Source organism: Carassius carassius, chromosome 1 (genome assembly GCF_963082965.1).
Source record: "Carassius carassius chromosome 1, fCarCar2.1, whole genome shotgun sequence".
In the NCBI taxonomy this organism is placed as follows: domain Eukaryota; kingdom Metazoa; phylum Chordata; class Actinopteri; order Cypriniformes; family Cyprinidae; genus Carassius; species Carassius carassius.
This window is the reverse complement of record NC_081755.1, coordinates 2,151,651-2,169,580: the sequence shown is the minus strand read 5'-3', so window position 1 is coordinate 2,169,580 and position 17,930 is coordinate 2,151,651. Positions and strand designations below refer to the sequence as shown.

At 40.0% G+C, this 17,930-nt stretch overlaps 1 protein-coding gene across 1 annotated transcript; it reads right to left on the bottom strand.

Moving 5' to 3' along the window:
- Window positions 1–3,921: 3,921 nt before the first annotated feature.
- LOC132153643 (gastrula zinc finger protein XlCGF52.1-like) lies at window positions 3,922–9,927 on the bottom strand. Its single transcript, XM_059562698.1, has 3 exons — window positions 9,795–9,927; window positions 4,093–5,289; window positions 3,922–3,956 (listed from the first exon to the last, which is right to left on the bottom strand). The coding sequence occupies exons 1-3, from the start codon at window positions 9,877–9,879 to the stop codon at window positions 3,922–3,924; spliced, it is 1,317 nt and encodes a 438-aa protein (XP_059418681.1). The 5' UTR covers window positions 9,880–9,927.
- Window positions 9,928–17,930: the final 8,003 nt, after the last annotated feature.

The following is a 17,930-nucleotide window of genomic DNA, read 5'->3' as shown; positions in this document are numbered from 1 at the left end:
CGGGAATCTGGAGATGGCCAATCTATCACAGCCTTAACTTTGTCAGGTTCCATACGTATTCCCTCGGACGAGACGATATACCCTAGGAAGGGAACAGACTGTGCATGGAATATGCATTTCTCCGCCTTGACAAAAAGCCCATTCTCAAATAACCTCTGGAGCACTCGTCTGACGTGTTGAACGTGTTCCTGGAGAGATGAAGAAAAAATCAGTATGTCATCCAGGTAAACATATATCAACTGATCTACCATATCTCTCAACACGTCATTAACGAGTGCTTGGAAAACCCCTGGCGAGTTGGAGAGCCCGAACGGCATCACCAAGTATTCAAAGTGCCCTCTGGGGGTATTAAAGGCGGTTCTCCATTCATCCCCCTTCCTGATGCGGACCAAATGATAAGCATTATGTAAATCCAATTTTGTGAATACGGATGCTCCCTCTAACCTCTCAAAAGCTGAAGACATAAGTGGTAATGGATAGGTGTTCTTTATCGTAATGTTGTTCAGCTCTCGGTAGTCAATACAAGGTCACAGAGAACCATCCTTCTTACCCACAAAAAAGAATCCCGCCCCCACTGGAGAAGAGGAAGGGCGGATGAACCCAGATGCCAAGGAATCAGAAATGTTTTTCTCCATGGCCTCCCTCTCTGGAATAGAGAGTATAATTTACCTTTAGGCGGAGACTTACCTGGCACTAAGTCTATGGCACAGTCGTAGGGACGATGCAGAGGAAGAGAAGCAGCACGGGACTTACTGAACACCTCCTTCAGGTCCAGATACTCTGCGGGAACGTTTGGCATTACCATGTTCTCCTTCTGAAAGACGGAAACAGGGACAACAGGACAAGCAGAAACCAGACAAGACTCATGACAACTTTCACTCCACAATGTGACTGTTGGAACCCCACTCCACTCGTGGATTATGTCTTATTAACCAGGGGTGACCTAACACAATGGGAGCTACAGGGGAGTCAATGAGGAAAAAGGATATGGTTTCACAGTGATTGCCAGAGGTGAGCAGAGTAAAGGGTTCTGTGTAGTGTGTGACATGAGGCAGTTCCTAGCCGTTGAAAGCGGTGACATGGATGGGAAGAGACACAGGCAGGACAGGAATGTTCAGATGACGTGCAAGGAGTGAATCGATGAAATTACCTTCGGCTCCGGAGTCCAGAAGGGCGTGGCAGTCGTGAGTGTGATTCTCCCACCGCAGTTTCACCGGAAGGAGAGTCGATGATGTAGTTGAGGAATTCCCAGCGGAGATCCCACCAGATAGTAGCCTCAAGTTTACTACCGGGCTGGCTCTTTTACCGGGCAGGAGAAGATGGAATTTCCTGAGCCTTCACAGTACAGACCGTTCCCTCCCCCTCCGGGACAGCCGAGCTCTACCCACCTGCATGGGTTCGTGGTCGTCAACGGGACCGGCCGCGTTCTCTCGACACGAGCGCCCCCTGTCCGGAGAGATGGTGTGGCGCGTAGGACTTTTGTGACGACCCAGCGATTAATCCGGGCATCAACTCGTAAGGCTAAGTCAATAAGACCGTTGAGTGTGGGGGGCAGCTCGAGGAGGTAGATTTCCCTTTGAACATGATCGGACAACCCATGCAGGAATCGATCCCATTGCTCCACCGCCTAAGTCCGAGAGCTGGTGGGCGGCTTCCCTGCCGGCCATGGCTCGATCGAATACCCTCCTCATTTCCTCCGAGAGGGTGTGGAACGAGGCGCAACATGGATGTTGATTCTCCCACACCGCCGTCCCCCATAGGGCGGCCTTGCCCGACAGTAGAGTGAGCGTGAACGCCACTTTAGATCCCTCGGTGGCGAAGGTGCGGGGCTGCAAGGCAAAGTGCATGGAACATTTATTTAGAACATTTCTGCAGAAAGCTGGCTCACTGGAGTAGTTTTCTGGCACCGGAAGTCGCGGCTCTGGCCGGAAGTGATCCTCGGGGGTCTCCCGGGGGATGGGCGGCGCAGGCGGTGCGATGGGCGCAGTGGGAGAAGTGAGCTGATAGATCTGCCGGGTGAGCTTGGACACCTGTGCAACCAGCGCTTGGATAGCGCCTCCGGTGTTAGAGATGCTCTCCTGCTGCTGATCCATGCATTTAACAATGTGGTACATAAATTCTGTAAGGGTGTTGGTGCTCGCTGATTCCATGGTGGTGAGAACGTTCTGTGACAACTGGGTGAAGGAGGAGCTGGAAACAAGTGCGAGTTAAACAATTTAATCAAAAAATAAAACAAACAGAGTACAAAACAATACTGGGAAGATGACAATCCAAGATGGTGGGGAGACGGTGAGCAGTCCGGATGGTGATGGTGAGTTGGCAGCAGGAGAGGATGGCACAGGAACTGCCATTAGTTTACCAACCGTGACATACGTTCGCAAAACTCAGGCAATTTGATAATACCTAGAAAATCAAAATCAACTGCAGGCAGCCGATCCTTTTCCTATTTGGCGCCTAAACTCTGGAATAACCTATCTAACATTGTTCGGGAGGCAGACACACTCTTGCAGTTCAAATCTAGATTAAAGACCCATCTCTTTAACCTGGCTTACACATAACATACTAATATGCTTTTAATATCCAAATCCGTTAAAGGATTTTTAGGCTGCATTAATTAGGTAAACCGGCCCCAGATACAGATCCCCTGTAAAGACCTTGTCTCAGAGGAGCACCAGGACAAGACCACAGGAAACAGATGATTCTTCTGCACAATCTGACTTTGCTGCAGCCTGGAATTGAACTACTGGTTTTGTCTGGTCAGAGGAGAACTGGCCCCCCAACTGAGCCTGGTTTCTCCCAAGGTTTTTTTCTCCATTCTGTCACCGATGGAGTTTCGGTTCCTTGCCGCTGTCGCCTCTGGCTTGCTTAGTTGGGGACACTTCATCTACAGCGATATCGTTGACTTGATTGCAAATAAATGCACAGACACTATTTAAACTGAACAGAGATGACATCACTGAATTCAATGAAAAATGATTAAAAAAATTAATTTAGAAATGAATAAATAAAAATAAATGTTAGAATGAGTAAATAAAATAAAGTAATATTTTATAAAGGAAAAAAAATCTTAATTAAAATTTATTACATATGAAATTATTTATTTATTCAATTATATTTATATTCAATTAATTTTTGCAGGTTTGATCCTTCATACTCATTCAGTCTCAGTCATGTGTGGAATAAAACAGTTTATTAGACAATTAAGCTACTAAAGTCATTTCCATTTATTTATCACACCCGAAGCCTGGAAAGTGAAAGTTTCAGTATTATTGCATTTAGAAACTGTAAGGCAAGATACTTGCTTTATAACGTTAATGCAGCAATAATAAATGTAAGTGTATTTCCTTAATTTCTCCAAACCTGAAACCAAAACAGAACCGATCACGACAGAGCTGATCAACACTACGGTCTTTCGTAACTTTCATAACTGTTGTAATACTAGATGTGACCTACTAGATTCACGAACCTTCCCTACTTACAAGAGAAGCAAAGAAGAATTATTTACAAAGCTACATGACTGAATACTATGCATCTGCACTTCCTGGAAGAATAACTTTTTTATAAAAACAACAGTGAAGAACAAACTTACACATAAATCTCAATCTCCCTTAAGAGTGCCAGAGACTGTTCTTCAGTGTCCTGTACAAGACCAGTTTTTAAAAACTTCTACTTTCCTTCATGAAAGAGAAAGCTAACTACAAGTGATACTTGTGCATTGTAAGACAATTGAACAATATTGAACTCATAAGAAAGCAGTGATAAAATTTCAATTATGAAGCAAATGAAATAAAAGAATACAACTTTTTGACTTGTTCTCTGGGTAGGAGCTCCAACTTTGAGTTGATCAAAAGATGAAGATGAACTTTATTCACTGTGAAACATTAGATGATATTTTGTTGACATGTCACTTGTAATGACAGTTTATCCAGATGATATTTTACTGCTCGACATCAGAGCTGAAAACATTGGACTTGTAGATCTTCTTACTGTGAATGTTTTTTGTATGACTGAAACACTTCCCACATGCAGTGCAGAGATACGGTTTCTCTCCAGTGTGAATCCTCTCATGTCTTTTCAGAGATGTTGACACACTGAATCTCTTGTCGCAGTGTGAACAGTTGTATAGTTTCTCTCCAGTGTGGATCCTCTGGTGCACTTTTAAAGAGTTTGCTGTAGTAAAAGTCTTGTCACACTCAAAGCACAAGTATTTTCTCACAACAATGTGTCTTTTCTCATGTTCTTTCAAACTTTGTAGTAACGAAAAACCCTTTCCACACACAGAACATGAATGTAGATTCTTCTTTGTATGAACTGTCAGGTGCTTTTTCAGGCTTAAAGCCCACAGAAATGTTCTGCCGCACTGATCACATGTGTGCAGTTTCTCTCTAGTGTGGATGTTCATGTGTGACTTAAGGTGTGATGATCGTGTGAAACTCTTCCCGCACTGATCACATGTGTAAGATTTCTCTCCAGTATGGATCTTTTCATGTGATTTCAGACTTCCTGACCGACTGAATCTCTTGTTACAGTGTAAAAACTTGTAAGGTTTCTCTCCAGTGTGGATCCTTTTGTGTCGTTTTAAACCGCTCACTGAAATAAAAGTCTTGTCACACTCAAAGCACATGTACTTTCTCACACCAATGTGTATTTTCTGATGTACTTTCAAATCATGTAGACGTGAAAAACTCTTTCTACACACAGAACATGAATGTGCCTTCTCCTTTGTATGAACTCTCTGGTGATCCTTCAGGTCTGAATCCAACAGAAATGTTCTGCCGCACTGATCACATGTGTGCAGTTTCTCTCTAGTGTGGATGTTCATGTGTATCTTAAGGTGTGATGACTGTGTGAAACTCTTCCCGCACTGATCACATGTGTAAGATTTCTCTCCAGTGTGAACTCTCATGTGTGACATAAGGTGTCCTTTTTGAGTGAAACTCTTTCCACACTGATCACAGGTGTAAGGCTTTTCTCCAGCATGAATTCGCACGTGCCTTTGAAGGTCTTCTTTTTGAGTGAATCTCTTTCCACACTGTTGGCAGGGGAATGGTCTCTCTCCAGTGTGAAATCTCATGTGCATTTTAAGTTGATGTATTTCATCAAAACTTTTCTCACAGAGATGGCAGGCGAAAGAGCTGTTAGATTTGGTTTTCTGAGCTCTTTTTCGTACAGACGCTGTTTTAGTCTGTGTGTCTTCTTCACCAGTTTTGAAATCATGGTGTTTCTCATACTGATCTGTCTGTTCTATTTCATTCAGATCTTGATTCTCCTCTTTCAGCACCAGCAGATCTAAAGCAAAAAAGATAAATACAAGTGAACCACAGTTTAAAGCCACAAAGCAAAAGATGTGAAAAGCAACAAGAAATCTTTTAAGGCCAGGATACTTCAAAAAACTAGCGGCCACATAAGCCGATGGTGTTGTCTCCTTGCATCAGCAGCATCTGGACCTAAATGTAAACAAAGCAGCGCTTGCTTACCATTTTGAATATAAGTTATGTTGATAACTATTCATTTTTAGCCACTCGTGTTGGAATATATTCACATTAGGGATGCCAACGATTGATCGATTAATTGTCTATAAGAGATGCAATCGATTAAAGCTGTCGATGGTCAGTTAACCGATTTAATGTTGGGTTGTGTGCGGCACGTAGGAAGAACACGTGACGGTGACGGCATCATCATTCATTCACAAAGTACAAATTAAGCTTTTAATGTGATTTAAACTTTAAAAAGCACATTCAAATAGAAACAACACAAAAGTTCTTCAGCATGGAAAGCAATAGAAATCATTTCATCATATAATTGATTCATATTGTGTGATTTGCAGGGCTGTGGGACACAGGATAGAAAGGCTATCTATCCTACAACTTGTTGATTTGTTCCCTTGACTTAATTTGTGGCAACTGTCCATGTTTCATTAATTTTGTTCCCTAAATAACCCATGATTTAACTGAAATAAGGGAACAAATTAATAAATTGAACAAATTCTTAATTCATGAAATCTTTAATTTCCCTTCCCATGTTTACCACAGTAAGAAACGAGAAAACAGTGATTAAAAGTGAAAGATAATAAAATAGACATGCGAAATTAGAGGGTTAGACTCTGAAGTTTGAGGAAAAGAAACGATGCCTAGATGTTATTGAATTTGTGGAAATTCGTGTCCAACCCGCGAACCAGAACAAAAGACACATAAATGAAGGCTTTAGGTTCTAATGGCATCTAGAGTCATGGTCACGACCTAACATTAACCTAAATAATTGCTGGATTCACAACAGCAATTAATAGGCGCTGTGACTGACACTGACGATACGTTTTCCCAGAGCATTCAATGATGTCACTAAATGGTGACGCCATTGACCACTAGTTTCTGCGGAAAGAATAGGATGACAATGTGCAATCTGTTCGTTTGCTTTATTTTACAAAAGCACAAATCTTCTGTTCTTTATTCATTTTACAAAATAAAATGACCTCAGATGTATGGCGCGCTCTCTTAATTTTATCAAATGATCATAATAACATCTATTCATTTTATAATCCTGCTTCTGACATCTTGTTATGCTGGTGACTGTGCCACTGCAATAGACTTATTTTGCAACATTAAGGTTAACGATTAATCCCTATACATTTAAATTATAATTTTGCTACAGGTTTTGCTGGGACATGTTAAACATATCTAATCAATTTGGGTAGTACAATTTCACTTTAACTTAGGAACTTATACAGTATTTAATACGTTTTTTTGGGAGGGGAGGGGGCTATTGAGTACCGAATGGAGTAGATGTGTTAGGCTAAGCTTCCTCTCCATATTTTAAATGAATTGTCATTGTTTTAATTGCTTTTATGTAATAATCTTTTTGTTGAAGAGCTGTCTAATGACCGAGCCCAAAGTTGAAAGGGGGAAGAAGTTGAATAAAGCATTAAATGAATCCTCTGCTCAGTAACCGTCAGAAATGGCAGAACAGGCCGTGAAGTTGAGTGGCGAGACTGAAGCGGAATCCACCAATAGTCTTCTGGCAATACGAGGAATATGAGGAACATGACTGATCGATTTGATCTTCTATCACATTTACTGGCATTATATGCTCTGGTATGTGACTCTTAGTAATTCAGAAATTCAGACTGGGACATTTATGACTGTTTTTTGTTCATAAAGTTATTAATGTGGCTGGAGAGAGAGCTGTAGGGATTATTAGCTATAGGTTCACTGCTCTGATGGTCCAGCTACCCCTCAGTGAGGTTTTGGGATGCATGTTCTCACTTTGTTTGGGAAAGTGGGACAGGAGTCGGGGGTAATGATCTTTTTGTGTGTTGTTTATTTTTTTATTTTTTTCATTTTATTGGGCTGGTCATATCCTTCAGTCCACATTCTCCAGCAAGGCCAGAGGAGTTGCAATCTTAATACACAAGATAGTTCCTTTTAGACATGTTTCCACTTGTAGTGATCCAAATGGTCGATATATTTTGGTAACTGGTTCTATATATTAATTTCATGTTACAGTTAAAGTGTATGGACCAAATTTTGATGACCCTACTTTCTTTACTAAAATATTTAATTTATTGTCTGATTTTACTGAATAACATGTTATTGTAGGTGGCAATTTTAACTGTGTGCTTGATAATGTTTTGGACAGGTCAGCCTTAACCTGCCTCCATAGTTCTGATGGTCTAAAGTCCTCCATGAATCTGGTTGATATATATGGAGACTGATACATTCCTGTGTAACTTTTCCTAGAATTGATTATTTTTTGCTCGTCTCCAAACTTATATCAAACGTGATCACCTTAGATTATCAGAACATTTTAATTTCTGACCACTCTCCGACTTCAGTGGTTCTTGATCTTGGCCATAAGACTAACCCTATTGTTGGCGTTTTCATCCCTCGCTACTTTCTGATGTATCATTTTGTCAATTTATATCTCAAAAGATCTCAGAATTTTTAGATATCAATGATAATTCTGAAGTTACTGACTCCACTTAGTGGGAATCTTTTAAGGCTGTGATCAGGGGTCATATTATCTCTTTTGAGTCTTCAGCCAGACGAGACAAACGTAGACGCCTTTCAGAAATAGAAGATAAATTATCTCAGTTGGAACCCTCTAGAATTTCCTCTAGCCCTTATCTTATAATAATCTTAAGAATAATCTTACAGACTATTCTTAACTTAAAGTATGAATATAACCATTGAATAGAACCATTTTATCTGGACAGGTATGGGTCAATTGTTAAGGCTAAGACAAAAAATATTTAGTTAGGGGATAAGCCTCATAAATTGCTAGCTCAACAGCTGAGGTGTTTACAAGCTAATTAAGCCATACACAAAATTAACTCAGAAACAGGGGACATACTTGTGGTTCCTAAAGGTATAAATGATCGCTTTAGAGTATATTACAAACAATTATAGGCATCAAGAGCAAGAGAGGACATCTCTTATTGGCAGGATCCTTTGAATCTTCCTAAACTGAGTAATGTTGCTTGTGAGGCCTTAAACTCTGACATTACTATTTCAGAGATTGTTGATGCTATAACGTCCTTTCCTAATGGCAAGACGGCAGGGCCAGACAGTTTTGGTATTGAATTATATAAAAAAGTATACTAAAAAGTTGGCTCACATTAGCCAATAGGTTAAATAAATACCTCTCATCTATTATACATATGTATCAAACTGGTTTTGTTCCTGATAGATTATCATTTTTTAATGTCAGGAGATTAATGAACATAAATGTACCATAAGTACAAGAAAGGTTCTAAAGTAACTGCTCTGTGTTTAGATGCAGAGAAAGCTTTCGATCAGCTGGAATGGCCTTATATGCTGAAGGTTATCGAAGAATGTGGGTTTGACAGTCTTTTTGTGTCATGGATTACAACACTACATGCTCACCCAGCCTCTGCAGTACTCACAAATCAAGAAAAATCCAAGTCATTTTTATTACAGCGTGGGTCATGTCAAGGATCCCCTTAGCCCTTCGACTTTTGCGGTTGCGATCGAACCCCTCACGATCAGTATTAGAAACCATCCATCTATTGAGTCTGTGATACCTTTACTGTTAGATCTTATAAAATCTTTTGGTACAGTCTCTGGATGTACAATTAATTGGCAGAAGAGTGTATTCATGTCTTTAAGTGCTGAACTTGATGATGAAGTTCCTACAGAATCTTCATTTCAAAATCACAGACAAGACTTGTTCTGCCCAAAAACCCTAAATTAATTAAGAAATTGGAGGATCTAAAGATAGACATCAGCAAATGGAGGTTTCATCCTGTCTATGATAGGCCTTCTAAACACTGTTAAAAAGGTCTCTGCTTAGATTCTTTCATCTCTTTCAAAATGTACTGATTTTTTTGGACAAAAGCTTTTTATTTTATTATTAGATTCTATAACCCTGCCTTTCATCTGGGGATTTAAAGCTTAAAGAATATCAAAAATATATTTACAAAAAACAAAAGAGAAAGGTGGGCTAGGGCTACCATGCCTTTTGCATTATAACTGGGCAGCGAATGCGAGGGCCCTTGTTTATTGGCAGGAGGATTATAAAACAGAAATCACAATTGACACTTCCCCCTGGGTTGCTATTGAAAAAAGATGGAGTTGAAAACAGTCCAGTGCCAGCACTTCTCTTTTTAACTTCTGTATTGCCTGCATCTGTTAAGGTGGATAATTTTATTTGTTTCAAACTGTTTGAAAATATTGCAACAGATCAAGAAGGGATGCACTGTGTGGCATCCCCTCTCCTCTTTATAACAGTCTGCAAACATCTGTTTTCAAATGAGTGAGTTCATCTCGAAAGAAACCAACCTGTTTGTTCCTCAGTCTCTTCTTGTTTCAGACTGAACACTTCTTCAATCCTGAAGTCTTCACTCTCCTCTTTAATAAACGCCATCTTTATATCAGTGTGTCACGAGGATCTCAATCGCTTCAGCAGGACTTTCTGTTTAAGTTGAAGAGAACAATGAGCAGAGAGCAAATTAAATCCAAACTAAATCTCTCCATCAGCTCCCTAGTTCAGTAGGCAACACACTAGTTCAGTAGTCTGCACACAAGTTCAGTCGTCAGCTCTCTAGTTCAGTAGTAGCAGACAGAGAGAAATATGAACAGAGCAAAAATAAGCCCCAACTAAATATCTCTGTCAGCACCCTAGTTCAGTAGTCCGTTCCCTAGTTCAGTATCAGTGTGTCACGAGGATCGCAGTCACTTCAGCAGGACTTTCTCTGTTTAAGATGAAGAGAACAATGAAGAGAGTGCAAAATAAGCCCAAACTAAAACTCTCCATCAGCACTCTAGTTCAGTAGTCAGCTCCCTAGTTCAGTGGTCAGCACACCAGTTCATTAGTCAGCTCCCTAGTTCAGTAGTCAGCACACTAGTTCAGTAGTCAGCACACTAGTTCAGTATCAGTGTCACAAGGATCTCAGTCTCTTCAGTAGGACTTTCTCTGTTTAAGATAGAGATAAATATGAACGGAGCAAAAATAAGCCCCAACTAAATATCTCTGTCAGCACCCTAGTTCAGTAGACTGCTCCCTAGTTCAGTAGTCAGCGCACCAGTTCAGTAGTCAGCACCCTAGTTCAGTAGTCCGCTCCCTAGTTCAGTAGTCAGCGCACCAGTTCAGTAGTCAGCGCACCAGTTCAGTAGTCAGCGCACCAGTTCAGTAGTCAGCTCCCTAATTCAGTATGTGTATCAAGAGGATATCGGTCTTCAGTAGGACTTTCTTTGTTTAAGATAAAATAAGCCCCAACTAAATCTCTCCGTCAGCACCCTAGTTCAGTAGTCAGCACACTAGTTCAGTATCAGTGTCACGAGGATCTTAATCTCTTCAGTAGGACTTTCTCTGTTTAAGATTAAGAGAGAAATATGAACAGAGCAAAATTAGTCCTAACTAAATATCTCTGTCAGCACCCTAGTTCAGTAGTCCGCTCCCTAGTTCAGTAGTCAGCGCACCAGTTCATTAGTCAGCACAGTAATAAGGGAGTCAGCACACCAGTTCAGTAGTCAGCACACTAGTTCAGTAGTCAGCTCACCAGTTCTTTAGTCAGCACAGTAGTAAGGGAGTCAGCACACTAGTTCAGTAGTCAGCACACCAGTTCATTAGTCAGCACACTAGTTCAGTAGTCAGCACACTAGTTCAGTAGTCAGCACACCAGTTCAGTAGTCAGCACACTAGTTCAGTAGTCAGCTCACCAGTTCATTAGTCAGCACAGTAGTAAGGGAGTCAGCACACTAGTTCAGTAGTCAGCACACCAGTTCAGTAGTCAGCGCACTAGTTCAGTAGTCAGCACACCAGTTCAGTAGTCAGCACACCAGTTCAGTAGTCAGCGCACCAGTTCAGTAGTCAGCACACCAGTTCAGTAGTCAGCTCACCAGTTCATTAGTCAGCACAGTAGTAAGGGAGTCAGCACACTAGTTCAGTAGTCAGCACACCAGTTCAGTAGTCAGCACACCAGTTCAGTAGTCAGCACACCAGTTCAGTAGTCAGCACACCAGTTCAGTAGTCAGCACACCAGTTCAGTAGTCAGCACACTAGTTCAGTAGTCAGCTCACCAGTTCAGTAGTCAGCACACTAGTAAAGGAGTCAGCACACCAGTTCAGTAGTCAGTACACTAGTTCAGTATCAGTGTGTCACAAGGATCTCATTAACTTCAACAGGACTTTCTCTGTTTAAGATGAAGAGAACAATGAAGAGAGAGCAAAATAAGCCCAAACTAAAACTCTCCATCAGCACTCTAGTTCAGTATTCAGCTCCCTAGTTCAGTAGTCAATCCCTAGTTCAGTAGTCTGCACACTAGTTCAGTATGTGTCACGAGGATCTCAGTCTCTTCAGTAGGACTTTCTCTGTTTAAGATGAAGAGAACAATGAATAGAGAGCAAAATAAACCCAAACTAATTCAGTAGTCAGCACACTAGTAAGGGAATCAGCATATTAGTTCAGTAGTCAGCACACTAGTAAGGGAGTCGGCACTGGTTTAGTACTAAGGGTGTGTTAAATCAGTTAAATCACCTGATTAGACAAAAACACTCAAAATTAGCACTGCAAATTCATAAAAGAGCTAAATTCATAAACGTTATACAAACAGTTAATATTTTGTTGTCATTTATATGTAACCATTATTTAGAATGTGTCACTTTATGGTTTCCATGGTGACGCATCATTGCTTGTCACGTGACACCGTAGCAACAACAGAGCTGAATGAATGATGATCTGCTCTTACGTAATTTTTCCTTTTTTATTCAAAATATTCACATATTTGTTAGATATGGCATGAAATAACTGATATTCCGATTGTCAAATAACTGCAAGTAGAAGTGTTTTGTTGTTTAAACATCTTTATAACGATCACGTTAGTTGAGCTGTATGCGTGATGGGCACTGCCATCTTAGTTTGTGCCGCAGACGCAGTTCAGAGAATCGGATCTGTTGGACTTACAACACGTGACTTCATCCACTTCTCCCGAAATACATAAAAGAGGCTGGTGAACTGGGAGAAGAATAAACTTTAAAGTTACTTACACAATGTGTATCTGATATGAACAAAACGTGTCTAATTATAATGGAAAGGATTATTATTGCCTCTTCCTTTGACAGTGCGTATTTAACAAACTCTAAATGTATTGTTTTTTTTAGTACTTATATGTCTGAAACCTAAAATAAACATTATGTGGTTGAAAACACTGAAAAGATGTGAAATATGACAGCTTTGAGTGCCTCTGTCACTGGCTGAGCGCCAGCCAACGCGCGAAAGCACATTTGAATTCAGCAGTTGATCACATCATGCCCTGACCATTTTAATCACACCGGTGTGACTGACTGCAGTAGCCTAATTTACACCAACTGCACAATGTCCAAGAGGAAGAAGGGAGGAGACATTAGAAACTGCTTTAGCAAACAGCGCTGTACTGTAAGTGATTATCTTATTATGGAGGCCTACTGTAAAATCCAGCAATAAGAAAGAGACACTTATCTTAATATGTTTGTAAAACTAGCTATTCTAGCTGGCTAGCTAGTTAATCAGTCCATCTAATCAATGTTACATTATGATTTAACAGTAGGCCTGCTTTGGCTAGTGAAGATGTTTGCTTTGAAAAGGCCTTGGTGCAATAAAAGCACAAAGCAGGCTTTAGGAACTGGAAATGGGCTGTGGAGGGTTTTGAGCTACACTCGAGCAGAAAAACACACAACACTGCAGTCGAGAGTTTAGCTCCACGTGGCCTATTATAAAAATATAATAATGTTTTATGTTTAGGAGCTTTTATAAAAATAGAGATATTAGCATTCATTCTAAATGTGATGTATAGGCTACTGTGACTACAAATAAACAGAAACAGACTAGCTATTTTCATAAGCGTTAAAAATAAATAAAAATAGAGTCATGATAAATTAATTTATGATCAATGTATCACTTCTGTAGTAAAACTTCGATGCTTTTGAATTTGAATAATTACCAAAGCATGCAAACAAACGGCTGCTTTTATCGTGTTCGTTTTGTGATCGCGCATGTTCCAGTTACTTATTTCTTCATTTCTGATAACTTCTCTTTGTTGGTGAAATTATGGGGTTGCGTGATGATGTTCCGGAGAGGCGTGTAAAGGACGGGTTTTAGTGAAGCGCAGCGGAGCTTCAGGCTCGACTGTGGAAATGCTGCACTATACTGGCCTCGGTGCTACTGGCCCGAGACTATTAGCCCCGCCTGGCCCGCTTTAAGCCCTGGCTTGCACTGGCCCGACAGTGGAAATGCGGCTATTGGCCTCTACGAAGCTTCTTCCACCACAGGTGAGCAATATGTCAAGACTACTGCATCAACCTGGTCACGCAAGCAGCTTGCTCAACCACACCGATTGTGAGGGATGCATTGCAGTGGACCCATGAGTTGGGGTGCTTGTTTGGACAATCAGGCAAATTTAAGAACATTTTCAAGTCTGTTGCAAAGTCCACAAGTGGTTCCTACATCACACTCAAACCTTTGTGCCCAACACGATGGTCAGTGTGCACCCCAGCTATTGACGCCATCCTTGGTCAATTTGAGGCAGTCCTGGCTGCATTGGAAGAGATGGCTTCGTCCGACACATCTGAAACAGCTTCTAGAGCTAATGGCCTTCATGAGCAGTTCAAAAAGGGCACCACAGTCCTTGGCCTGCTTCTGGTAAAAGAGGTGATGATGGGGTTAGAGGGCCTGAACACTTCACTGCAGGGGAGAGGGAAAACAGTTGGAGGCATGTTAAGTGCAGTTGACTGTGTGAAAAAACACTTTCAGAGCCAACGAAACGAAGAAGACGAATCACCGTCTACACCAGTGCAACTGATCTGGTTACATCTGTTACATGCCAAATTTATGAAAGCCACAGAGGAGACCTACAAGACCTGCTCGGAATTGACAGAAATCATGAGGAACATGGTTCCCGAGGTCTCTTCAGTCAGGTTAAAGCACTTCTGCATTTGTTGCTCGTTGTTCCTGCCTCATCTGCTGAAGCAGAGAGGAGCTTCAGTGCCTTGAGACGCCTAAAGACTTGGCTGCGCTCTTCAATGTCTCAAACCCGACTCTGGCCATCTATTGTTTGTTAATTTGTGGGTTAGGCCTTGGCCTCCCAGCCTGAGTGCTGATGACTTTTTATTTTTTTATTGTCTCGATAAAGATGCTTTTATATGGTGCTTGTGTCTCTGGTCCTAATTAGTGCACAAACTTGTGTGCTTTACTTTTTATTTCCAATTGTCTCTGTATAAAATTCTGAATCAGAGTTTGCAGATTATTTACAATAAATTGCACTTGCATGAGAACATTTTCAGCTGGTTTGAAACAGTTTTCATTCAAAATTAATAATTGTTTTATTCTAGTAAGTGTGGAAACCATGTCTTTTTTGCATATTACTATTTTCATAACCACAATGTTTCTACAAACACCATGGTTAAACTATGGTTAGTGTAGCAAACTCATGGTTAATTTGTGGTCACAATGCTTTAGCTGCAGTACCAGGGTTTTTTCTTTTTTTTTATAGTAAATCAATGGTTAATATATTAGTTACGGTCCACGTGTGTTTGTTCTCGCTTCATTCACAGTTCTGAGCAGCAGGTGACATCAGCGAGCGGAGATTCGAATCACTGAATCATTTGAGAAGCAGCCGATTCAATCGAATCACTGAATAATTTCAGAAGAAACCGATTCAACCAAGTCTCAAAAAGCTCATTTTCTCCGTCACTACTCATTAGTGGTCTAACTGCGTTTATGATGAACTGATTCAGACACGGGGAGCGAAACGAGACGCTCTTTCTTGTTACTCATCTGTGAATGCGTTTACTCACACATAACGTCTATCAATGTTAGATAAAACACTGTTACATTAATTAGCAGATAACTAAACGCGCATCGCTTGACATATATATATATATATATATATATATATATATAGTTTGGATATATAATTATACAAACTATATAATTGACTGAACGGGTTTTATCAGTTAAAACTGTTTAAATACTTACAAACACAGAATCTTGAGCCTAATCACAACAGATGCGGAGCGCGCGCAGTCTTATGACGTCACGCCGCCAGAGCAGAATTAAAGTCCTTCTCGACACCAGCTCAGACACAAGATGGCAGTTAAAACAGGAAAATTTCGGCCAAATGCTTCACTGATCCCAACTACAAAACGTTCAATTTGACGAAAATATATGTATTTTCCTGTAGATGGCAGTGTAAAATCAGAAACGTAATTAATTGCTTTTCAACCCCAATCGTAAACGAGAATGGCATGTCCGTTGCAAATCTCTCTTGATAACGTGTCGATGGCATCTTTTTTCCAATTGTATTTTTCTTCTTTTTTTCTGTGTAAATGCAAACCCCGTAGGCCTATGTATTGGCTGAATTTTACATTAAGTGTTATGCTTTATGCAAAATAAATTCAGTTTATCAATACGAACCTTCTTTTGTTATAATAAAACATGTACTCTTGTAATGATGTTAAAATGTACAACATTATAGTATTTTACATGTATATTTTCTTAGATCTGACATCTGTTAAAATTGTACATGAAGTAGACACGATGTTCTGTAACTGTCTTTCTTGCCGTGTTAGTGGAAATTAATATTAGCACATATCACAGTAATATAACTTTATGTTCCAAAGTAGAACCCAATAATGGGTAATGCCACTTAAACCGAAACATGTATAATATTCCAATAAATTAATGAACTACAATAAAAATAAAAATATATATTGCATGAATCAGAATCAGAATGAGCTTTATTGCCAAGTATGCTTGCACACACAAGGAATTTTTCTCGGTACTGAAGCTTCCAGTGCACATAGACAAATGCAACAAGAAACACAGTAATACAATGATAAGATTAAAATATCAAAATATAAAGACACAGTTAGTTTTAGTCATAATGAACATTTAAAGATTATGAACACATTTACAGTATTAGAAATAATATAAATAAATATCAAATGAGTTTAAAAAGTAGTGCACTAAACAGTGGGAGACTGGGAGTATTGCACTTACAGGCATATGCCTTGGGAGGCATTTAACTGTTCAAAACAGAAATGGCCTGTGGGAATACACTGTTCCTGTGCCTAGGTGTTCTGAAAAGGATCATGTAGCGTTAGATTTAGGGGGTATTATTAAGGCAGGCCTGTTTTTACCCACCTGCCTGGATTATACCCCCCCCCCCCCCCCATTTCTTCTCTCTAAATACTCAAATGATTTCTAAAATGGGTTTGACACACCTACACCAGTAATACTGTTCAATGCAAAATGTTATTCTATTAAAGTTTAGTTTGATTTATACAGACAGCTCTGCTATTCAGGAGGCTAATACCTGAGCGTATAAAAGTACAAACTTTTACCATAAATCACAGAAAAGGAAAAAATGATAAATTTCCACAAATACAATATTTTTTTTATGTACAATACTATCCATTGTTTGAATAGTCAAAAATACACACAAAAAACCCTGAAATAACAAGGGTATACAAACAAACTGTTTAAAGTTTACAGGCATAACACAGAAAATGAACTTTTGATGTCACCCGGACACATGATTGGTGGTACCATCGATCGCAGCAGTCGCACGCAATCTGAAATTTAGAAAAAACTCAATAACTTTCTGTAAGGCACTATGGCTTCATCACCTGTCTCCGCATTCTGATCTGTGCCACCCTCACCTACCATCTCCAAAGTGGCTGCATCACCTGTGTGCAACCCTCACCTACCGTCTCCAAAGTGGCTGCATCACCTGTCTCCGCATCTGGATCTGTGCCACCCTCACCTACCATCTCCAAAGTGGCTGCATACACCTGTCTCCGTATCTGGATCTGTGCCACCCTCACCTACCATCTCCAAAGTGGCTGCATCACTTGTCTCCACATCTGGACTTTTTGAACACCGTGAAACAGTACAGTTGTGAAAGTCAAGTGAAGACACTCGACTTGTGTGGTATGGTGGCTCCTGTGTTCTCTAGCCCAAATGGCGGACTGCAGAAAATGACAGGACCATAACAAACAACAGAGAAGAACCAGTGATGTTCCGTGCCCGTGACACATAAGACTGATTTCTAAAGGATCATGTGTCACTGAAGACTAGTAATGGCTGATAAAAATTCAGCTTTGCATCACAAAAATAAGTTGTAGTATATTAAAATAGAAAACCATTATTTTAAGTTGTAATATTTCACAATATTACTGTATTTGTGCTGTATTTTGATTAAATAAATGCAGGCGTTATAAGCATAAGATAAGCATAACATTTTAAAAATTGTTTTTTTTTACTAACTATTTGCAAAGTATTTTAGAGAAGCATCAAAATGAATTAGTTACATTTTTATTTATTGTCTTTACAGTCTGCTTAAATTAGTTTAGCAGAACTTCTCCTGCTAATTGGATTTAACTATGGTACATTTTGCAATGCATAGTGTACTCTGATTGACATAATGTACTTCTACATCA

Coding starts and splice junctions, on each gene's coding strand:
- LOC132153643 (XM_059562698.1), bottom strand. CDS start 9,879: ATGGCGTTTATTAAAGAGGAGAGTGAAGACTTCAGGATTGAAGAAGTG. Junction 5,290..9,794: donor AGAGACTGAGGAACAAACAG/GTTGGTTTCTTT, acceptor TTTTTGCTTTAG/ATCTGCTGGTGCTGAAAGAG. Junction 3,957..4,092: donor ACACTGCGACAAGAGATTCA/GTGTGTCAACAT, acceptor CAATGTTTTCAG/CTCTGATGTCGAGCAGTAAA.